The sequence below is a fragment of the Heterocephalus glaber genome, unplaced genomic scaffold (assembly GCF_053883595.1).
Source record: "Heterocephalus glaber isolate CG9 unplaced genomic scaffold, H.glaber_assembly_v1.0 deba00001662, whole genome shotgun sequence".
NCBI classification, from domain to species: domain Eukaryota; kingdom Metazoa; phylum Chordata; class Mammalia; order Rodentia; family Bathyergidae; genus Heterocephalus; species Heterocephalus glaber.
In genome coordinates this window covers 3,894,718-3,904,473 of record NW_028258403.1, presented here as the reverse complement: position 1 = coordinate 3,904,473, position 9,756 = coordinate 3,894,718, and the positions used below count along the sequence as shown (strand labels likewise).

The 9,756-nt window shown below is 38.7% G+C and overlaps 1 protein-coding gene across 1 annotated transcript; it reads right to left on the bottom strand.

The window, feature by feature from the left end:
- Nucleotides 1-315: 315 nt before the first annotated feature.
- On the bottom strand, nt 316-1,301 carry Or6j1 (olfactory receptor family 6 subfamily J member 1). The gene is given in 1 exon segment (XM_013065665.2): nt 316-1,301. A coding segment is annotated over 1 exon segment (936 nt). The 3' UTR covers nt 316-365.
- Nucleotides 1,302-9,756: the final 8,455 nt, after the last annotated feature.

Below are 9,756 nucleotides of genomic sequence, written 5' to 3'. Positions count from 1 at the left end.
ACCACCATGCCTGGATATAATAAATGTATTCTTTTTGTGAATTTTTAAAATCAAATTTGAAAAGTTCTACCAAAGAAGGAATGCTAAGTTTATTATCATAATTTAAAAATAAGAAAAGAATATGAAACCAAGATACAAGCTAGGGTCAGAAATATCAAAGGATACTACACATAATTGTGGTATGTTTATTTTCTGTGATCCTTAAACAAAATGTAAAGGACATAATGATATGTGTAAAAATGACTGTATATTACAGCACATGACAAACAACTGTCTATGAGAGGATAATCCACAGAGATAAGGACAGGAGCTTTATTAGCTGACATTCAGGCAAGGAGGAAACTTTCCCCATTGTCAGTTTTGTCTCAACTTTGTGAGAGGAACTTGCTCACTTGCTCCCTGAATACCTGCTTCACCTGTTTGTTCCTCAGGGTGTAGATGAAGGGGTTGAGCATTGGGGTCACCACAGTGTTGAGTAACGCCACCACCTTGCTCTGGTCCTCCCCCCGCCCACCCTTGCCAGACCAGATGTACATGAAGATGCAGCTGCCATAGAAGAGAGACACCACTATGATGTGGGAGGAGCAGGTTGAGAAGGCTTTCTGCCTCTCCTTGGCTGAGGGGATGTGCAGGATGGAGTGGAGGATGTGGCCATAGCAGGTGGCCCTGATGGCCAGAGTGCCCAGGAAGCTGAAGTTGGCTATAACAAAACCCAGAAGCTCTATCAGACTTGTATCTGCACATATGAGCTCCAGGAGTGGAAAGTTGTCACAGAAGAAATGGTTAATGATACTGGGGCCACAGAAGGGCTGCTGAAATATGATGACACTTGGAACCAAGATGAGAAGTAATCCTGTCATCCATGAACAGAGCACCAGCTGGATGCACAGCCTTTTGCTCATGATGGTGGCATAACGCAAGGGATTACAGATGGCCACATACCTGTCAAAAGACATCACTGCCAGTAGGAAGAACTCTGTGGTGCCTAAGAAGAAGTAGAGGAAGCTTTGTAGGAAGCACCCCACCAGGGAGATGGTCCTGTATTGCATGAGGATATTGGTCAGCATCTTGGGGAAGATGACCGAGGTGAACTAGATCTCCAGGACAGCAAAATTGCAGAGGAAGTAGTAGATGGGGGTGTGGAGGCGCCTGTCCAAGAGTGTGATGACTATGATGAGGAGGTTCCCCAGCAGTGTGAGGAGGTAGGTGAAGAGGAGCACCAGGAAGATGAGCATCTGCAGCTTACAGGCATCTGAGAGCCCCAGCAGGACAAACTCCGTGAGTGTGGTGTGGTTCCCCATGGCTCCTCTGACCTCTGCTACTGATGTCTGCTCAGAGGAGTTCAGCATCAGGAGTCATGATGTTCTGAGGATCCGAGGACAACCTGCATCGGCAAGGTAAAAAGTATGAGTATCACAGTTTAGTGTAAAGAAGTACTTTTTTTCCTGTGAAGGATATATTTTTCTGCCACTTAGTCTTATTTGAAGAATACCTGAGAGTACCATTGTTGTATTTGGTTTCTGACATGTATGTTAGAGGACAAAGTAGTGATTCTACAAGGCTAAGAACAGAAAATTATCTTCTTATTCTTCTTTACTATGTTTCTCTTTCTCAACAAATTCCTTTCCCCCTAGCCATACAACCTAATTTCAAAACCACTTGTTCATATCTTTTTTCCAATATTGGACGTTCATTCATAAAGAGTTCATATTTGAAGGGGGCCGGGGATTTAGCTCAGTGGTTCTGGTGCCTGCCTTGAAAGCGCAATGTCCAGAGTTCGATCCCCGGTACTAAAAAAAAAAAAAAAGAGTTCATATTTGAGGGTGTTACTATTTGAAGATGGCCTGAATCATTGATAACTTTGACTAATATTTGGTTTAATAAAAAGGAAAGAGGAAATCCATGAGAGAAAAGCACAATTCTCATAAGTCAAATATAGGAAAATCCATGTAATGTCTGCATAAATAAAAATTCCTTAATGGGAGTTTGATACTCAAACGTCTTACTGATCTGTTCCCAAATGATATTTCCAGATTCTTCTCTCCCATGAACCCTGGGCTCTAGATATCACAACCCTTTATAAGGTTTTCATTCTGTATCCATTTTCATGTACCTACTTTTGTACATGACATTCTTTCATTTTGTAAGAAATGGCCTTTTACATCTTCCTTAGCCTATAAGTCTATTTTCAGTAAGCGCTTTCTTTTCTATGGAGATTTCTCTGAATGAATTAGTTTTTCCTCTGGGTCTCTCATAATTTTATTACATTTTATTTTAGTTTTATAATTGGTTTTCATTTGTTATTCATTGAGTCAACAATACTAACCTTTGTGTTTCTTATATCACTTATAGCAAATTTTGTTTTTGTTTTTTTTTTTTTTTTTTTTGGTACTGGGGATTGAACTCAAGTCCTTGCGCTTGCAAGGCAGGTGGCAGAACTACTGAGCTAAATCCCTGGCCCAAGCAAATTTTCTTAAAATAATCAACTTTAATGTACATTTATTGACTGAGTAAATTACAACAACTCAGACATCTGAGAGATGCATTTGGTAGGAATTTAACATAGAGGAGTTTGAGAACATGTTACTCATGTAGTAAATACTACTAGGGGACAGCAACCTTGTAGAGTCAGCATGCCCAGCAGTCTTAAGTGGCTCCATCTGAAGAGAGCTTTTGCTCATAAGAAGGTGGAGACGTCTCCTCACATTCTCTAAAGGGAGACTCCCCATCTTTGAAATGGTCTGGAGTTTGTGTTAGTAAGTAGACAGAGGTCTGGTTGGGTATGTTACAGAGATCCTGGCAGCAAAATATAAAACAAAAAACAAAAAAACAAACCCAAACAATTGAACATTAGATCTCTTTAAAAGTCAGCATTTCTGGAAGTTTCCTTCTTTAAGCATTATCAATTATTACTTTAATTATCAGACAGAGCCATAGCAAGAATTATTTGGGGAATAAGATTGGAACCCAGTTTATACACTTTGGAGGAAGGAGGTGGTAGGAGAGGTAAGAATATCAAGTGATTTTTGTAGGAAGAATGAACTGGTAAGCGATATAAACATTTATATAAACATCCTTCTTTTTAAGTTAGGCTACATTAATCAAAGTTGTTCCATGAAGTTAATATTAGCACTAACATTTGTGTGCAGTCATACAGAAATACAACATCATTTATCATCTTCTGAGGATGTAACTAGGACTACTCCCCAGATGTTATTTCTGAGCTCATTGCTTCTCTAGATCCATTAGTGATATGCAAAGGCGGTCTCTGCAGCCAAATCCTTTGGTTCAAAGGTGAGCCCAGGTAGCCCAGAAGCTTACCCTACTCTTTCCAGAACAAAAGCAGAATCCAATGTGAACCAGACACTAAGTAACATCATCATTAGTTAACAGAATGGATATCATTCAGGCAAAATACTAGGTGGGACACATTGAGAGAAAGATAAAAAAAAGAGACTAAGGTGACAAAGACCTGAATGTGAGCAGGATGGAGGCAGAAAGCTTCAAATTCTTACTGGGGGATGAACTTCGCAGAGATAAATCCTGAAAGAGGTTGTGACCAGCTTAAGTGACTTGCAGACAGGCCACTGGTCAACTTTCAGTTTTTCCTATTTCACTAACTGGGAGGTACAAAGGGAAGCTGGTGACTTCATGAATCCCAGGGATTTCTCCCTTTCTTCTACATGCATGATGAATGAAAGGCAGACTCACTTGGCAGCTGGAGAGCCTGGATATGATGCACCATCCACCTCAGATGGTTCACGATTTTAAAGGACTGTTGTGTAGTACCCAGTGGGAAAGTATGCATAACCTGGAGGTTTGTCTTGTCACAGATGGAACTTCACATGCTTTGGAGCGGGTCTAGTACATTTAGAATGCAGGCAAGATCTTCCTTATCTATGGAAAAGCATTAAGAATTTCACCCAGACTCAATGTTGTTCAGATCTCTGCGTTTTGCAAGGGGACAGCTGCACAGAATATAGGGTGGGACAACACTGTAATCAGGCCAGGCAAAGTTCCTCAGTGACAATGAGTAATGTAATGGCTCTGATTGACTTAATGTTGACTTAACCTCTGCTGTATTCTGGCATTGACTTAGATGGTAGGGCTAAAATTACAAATGAGACCCAGTACCTGTCCTTAATGTGCCAGACTGCATAGTGGAATATACAAACAAGTGCCAGGAAGAAGAGTGTTTGAGAGGCCACTGCTGGTTTGTCATCTGAGCTGCCAGGGTGGGTGGAGATGACAGTGAAGATCCAGGGTCAGGTGTTGAGCAGATGGCTGGGGAAAGTCCTAAGGAGGTCATTCCAAGGTACTACTCAAAGGACTGCAGATGATAACTGGTTCTTATGGGTGTTTCTTGGGGTTGCAATATTGTCCGTGGGCCCTTGATGCAGGTCTTAGACTGCTGGTATGAGACCTGCATCTCTCATGAATTTGATGGCATTGTCTTAAGAACACCTGTCTTTCCCAAAGCTTCCTCAATGGGCAACCGCATTCCTGACAGTGGAAATGATTTCTTGAACTCTGTCGTCATTCAGCTCACAGGATCTGATGAGTCAAGTGCTTAAATTTCTCTCATTCTCAGCAAGCTCATGCTGGAGAGAGCCTCATCCTGGAGAGAAAAGTAGTTATTTGGAGCTTTTCTTCTTCATCTTCCTTTGGCATAATGGGGTGATTCTGACAAAGAAATGTTTCATCCTCCAATTGGCCCAGTCTCCGTGAGATAGGGTTTCTTTTATGGACAATGAGGCTCTAGGAGACAGTGGGTGAGCTGCTCCTGGAATAAAAACATCTCTTTGTGGAAGTGACATCAGGGCTGAAGGATTTGGGCTGCAGCTTTGATTTCTTAAGGGATCTATTCATCCCTGTAGTTTGATGGGGCTTGGAATTCTCAGGGAATTAGTAATAATGAGCCTCACTCAGCCTCTTTCCAATTCTCTTGGGTGTTGCTACAGTTTTGCAAACAAAAGTTTGTGTTGTTTGTTCAATTTAAGAACAGCAGTCACTTTTAGTTAAAGGAATAAATCCAATTATGTCTCCCAAATGGGAACCTCTGCCTCATATTAGCCAGTCCTATTTTTACAGGAATGTGAAAAACCATTACAAGTAATAGAATTTTGGCCAGTCCTATCCTGACCACAGACCCATTGGACCTGGGAGATAGTAGAAGATGGAATCCCGGGAGGAAAGAACAAAAGGGAAGAAAATGAAAAATTTGGAATTAATTTTTCTGTATATTATTAATATGTCATGATCAAATTTGAATAATCAACTTTACCTCATCTCACAGATTTATAATTCCTTTGTAATGAAAACATTCAAAATTCTTCTAGCTGTTTTGAAATTTGATATTTATTGTTAACTGTAGTCACTCTATTGTACAATACAATATGAGAACTTATTCCTACTATCTCTAACTTTGTGCCTGTTGGCCAACCTCTCTCCACCCATCCCCACCTCTCCTGGCCACTGGTAATCACCATTCTACACTTCTCTAAGGTTACACTTCTATAAGGTTTACTTTAAAATTTTTTTAAAAGGTCAACTTTTTATTTTAATGCAAAACAAGTAGATATTAATAAAGAAAATATAAAAACATTTCTATGAAAAATCAAATTTCATTACAAAATAATTAGAGAGTAACAATGGTAAGTATACTGTGTATCATGGCCTTAAAATAATATATTTTCAATTGTTAATCTATCTCTCAGCTCATCTCCTGAGAAAACTGTACCTTTTTTCATAAAACATTTTAATTATTAACAATATCTCTATTATACATTTTGGTCCCTATTTACAAAAAGACAATGAGATATTTATACATATGTGTCCGATTTATTTCACTTAAGAGTATGGTCTCAAGGTGCATTCATTTACCTAGAAATATTTCAAGTTTATCCCTCTTTATGGCTGGATAGTACTGCATCATATTTTTTAAAAACCACATCTTTTTTATCCATTCATTGGTTGATGGGCATTTGGGCTGTTTCCAGGATTTAGCTATTACAGATTGTGCTGCTATAAACATGAGTGTGCATATATCACTGTGGTATGATGATGCTTCTAATTCTTTTGGGAAGATACCAAGAAGAGGAATAGCTGGGTCCAATGGTATCTCTAATCCTAGCTTTTTGAGGAATATCCACACTGATTTCCACAGTGGTTGCACCAGTCTACACTCCCACCAAGAGAGGAAAAGGGGTGCTGGGGATTTGGCTCAGTGGTTTCGCTGCCTGCCTCGCAAGCACAAGGACCTGAGTTCGATCCCCGGTACCAAAAAAAAAAAAACAGTGGAGAAGGGTTTACTTTTCTCCACAACCCCTACAACATTTGTTATTGGTTGATTTCTTTTCTTTTTTTCTTTCTTTTTTTTTTGTTACCGGGGATTGAACTTGGGACCTTGTGCTTGCGAGGCAGGCACTGGAACCACTGAGGTAAATCCTCGGCTGTTGGTTGATTTCTTGATAATAGCCATTCTTTCTGGAGTGAGATGGAATCTCAGCATTGTTTTAATTTGCATCTCTCAAAGGACCAGTGATGTTGAACATTTTTTTCATGTATTTATTTGCTTTTTGTACCTCTTCATCTGAGAAGTATGTGTTCATCTCAGATGCCCATTTTTGGATTGGGTCTTTAAATTTAGGGGGGTCTGCTTTTTTTCGGTTCTTTAAATGTTCTAGATGTTAGTGCCTTGTCTGGGAAACAACTGGCTAAAAATTTTTCCCACTCTATGGGTTGTCTTTTCACTCTGTTGTTAATTACTTTTGCTATGCAAAAGCTTTTAATAAGATGAGATCCCAGTTGTTGATTCTTTGTAGTATTTCTCATATCATTGAGGTTTTGTTCATGTAGTTTTTGCCTACACCTATGTCTTCAAGAGTTCTACCTATTCTCTCTTCCAGCAGATTTAGTGTTTATGTTTTAATATTTAGATCTTTGATCCATTTTGATTTTAGTTTAGTGCATAGTAAGAAGCATGGATCTAGTTTTAAGCTTCGGTGTATAGAAAGCCAGTTTTTCCAGCACCACTTATTGAAGAGGCTATCTTTCTACAAGTGAACCTGTTTGGCCCTTTTGTCAAAGATAAGGTAGCTGAGTGTGCTTGAGATTGTTTCTGTATCTTCTAATCTGTTCCATTGATCCTCAGGTCTGGTTTTTTTTTTTGTTTTTTTTTTTTCCGCCAGTACCATACTGTTTTTATCAGAGTGGCTCCATAGTATAATTTTAAGTCATGGATTGTGATGCCCTCTGCTTTACCTCTGTTGCCCAGAAATGTTTTTGCTATTCTAGGTCTCTTCTGGTGCCAAATGAATTTTAGACATGCTTTCTCTAGTTCTGTGAGGTATGCTAAAGGTATTTTGATTGGGATTGCATTAAATGTGTATAACAATTTTGGGAGTATGGCCATTTTCACTATGTTGGTTCTTCCTATCCAAGAGGAAGGGATATCTTTCCATTTTCTGATATCCTCTTCAATCTAATAACTTTAAAAAGTTTTAAAAGACAGTGTCTTCTACCCTTATTCATGTTACTACAAATGACAGATCTTCATCCTGTCATCTTTTTATGGCTTATTAGTATTCCATTCTGTACATATACTATATTTTTTATCCCTTTGTCCAAGACAATTAGGTTGATGCCATATCTTAGTTATTGTGAATAGTGCTATAATAAACATAGAAATGCAGATATCTCTTTGACATACTGATTTCACTTCCTTTGGAAATACATTCAGTAATGGGACTGCTGGATCTTATGGTAATTCTAGTTTTAAGTTTTTGAGGAAACTCCATACTGTATTCCACATGGCTGCACTAATTTACATTCACATCAATAGTTTATTAGAACTCTCCTTTCCCCCCAGTCTTAGCAGGAATTGTATTTTCTTGTCTTTCTGCTAATAGTCATTTCTTCTTTCTTTTAAATGAATTTTATCGGTATATTTTAGGTACGCAATATAATGACATTCATCATTGGAAATTTACACCCTTACATAATCTCTCTTGGTTCTTATTTTTCCCCCTTCCCTTGCCCTCCCTTCAATCCCTCCATCCCTCCCTATTTACAAAGACTTTGTTTCCATTTTTTCATTTTCTCATAGTAAACCCATTCCCTTCTTTCCTTTCCCCTACCCCTCCCACTTCCCCTTCCCCTTTCCCCTTTTTTTTCCTATTTCACATTATCTATTATACTTTTCAGTCCTTATTTACACTTTCAGTTTCTCACACTACAGAAACTATTTGGTATTTACATATGTGCCCTATTTATTTCATTTAAGAGTATTGCCTCAATGTGCATCCATTTAGCTATAAATGTCTCTAATTTCTCATTTTTTATGGCTGAATAGTACTCCATTTTATTAAAAAATTATCTTTTTCTTTTTTTGCTTAAATTCTTTTATTGGTACATTTTAGGTATACAATACATTTACATTTATCATTGGGTGCTTGTACCTGTACATGTTGTATCTTGGTTCTTATTTTTCCCCCATTCCCTGTGCTCCCTTCATCCCCTCCACCCTTCCCTATTTACAAAGACTTTGTTTCCATTTTTTTTCTTTTCTCATAATTTTTCCTTTCCCTTCTTTCCTTTCCCCTTCCCCTCCCACTTCCCCTACCCCTTTGGACTTTTTCTTCCTATTTCAAATTATCAATTATTCATTTTAATCCTTATTTACACTTTTAGTTTCTAACACTACAGAAACTATTCGGTATTTACACATGTGTGTCCTATTTATTTCACTTAAGAGTATGGCCTCAACATGCATTCATTTAGCTATAAATGTCTCTAGTTTCTTATTCTTTATGGCTGAATAGTACTCCACTTTATAAAAAAGCCACATCTTCTTTATCCAGTCTTCAGTTGATGGGCATTTGGGCTGTTTCCAAGCTTTAGCTATTACAAACTGTGCCGCTATAAACATGAGTGCACATATATTGCTGTGGTATGATTGGATTTTTTTGTTTTTTTTTTACCAAGGATGAAATGGCTTTATTAGGAGGCTAGGCATGTCAAGAAAGCCCAGTTGAGTCACAGAAAAGAAGCTGATACTGGTACAGGGAACAAACTAGCATTACAGAACATCCTCTCAAAAGTTAAGTGTGAAAATAAAACCGCCACTAAATATTTAACAGAAATGCTGCTGAGTTTAGCCCAGGTAAAACTTCTGAACACTTCTGGTGAAATAATGAAATTTTCCTAAAGGGAGAGCTCTCCAGCACTGCTGAATCTGAGCTCCATATAAGTTGTGGGTCTGGGACAGAAGGAAAAGATAAGAGGGATATCTTATCACCCAAATAAGGTCATCTCAGTGTGCAGCTGAGAGAGGAACCCTAAGTTTTTGGACAAAGAGTAGATTGAAGCAGCAAAGGGATACTAGCTGAAGAAACACAACATCTGGGTACATAAAGTGGAGGGCTCTGTGCAGTCTGGTTTAGGTGTGTTTCCAGCAGGTCCTCAGGAATACTGGCACCTTTTCCTGCAGGTCCTTGGAAGACAGCCATTTTGGTTCTGTTCTGACTTTCTTCATAGCAAAACTGCTAATGCCCATAATTAGCTGAGTAGAATGGAGTAGCCACCTTGTGACACCTCTTCCTCTTCCTCTAGGAAATTTCCTTTCTGGAGCAGTCACTTTTCTCAAACCAAGAGAGATCTTAACCAATGTGGGCTCCCACCTTCACATGAGCACCAAGTGGAGAGTATCTTTCTCACGAGTCAAAGCATTAGATCTTGGCCCTAAGATGATGTGCC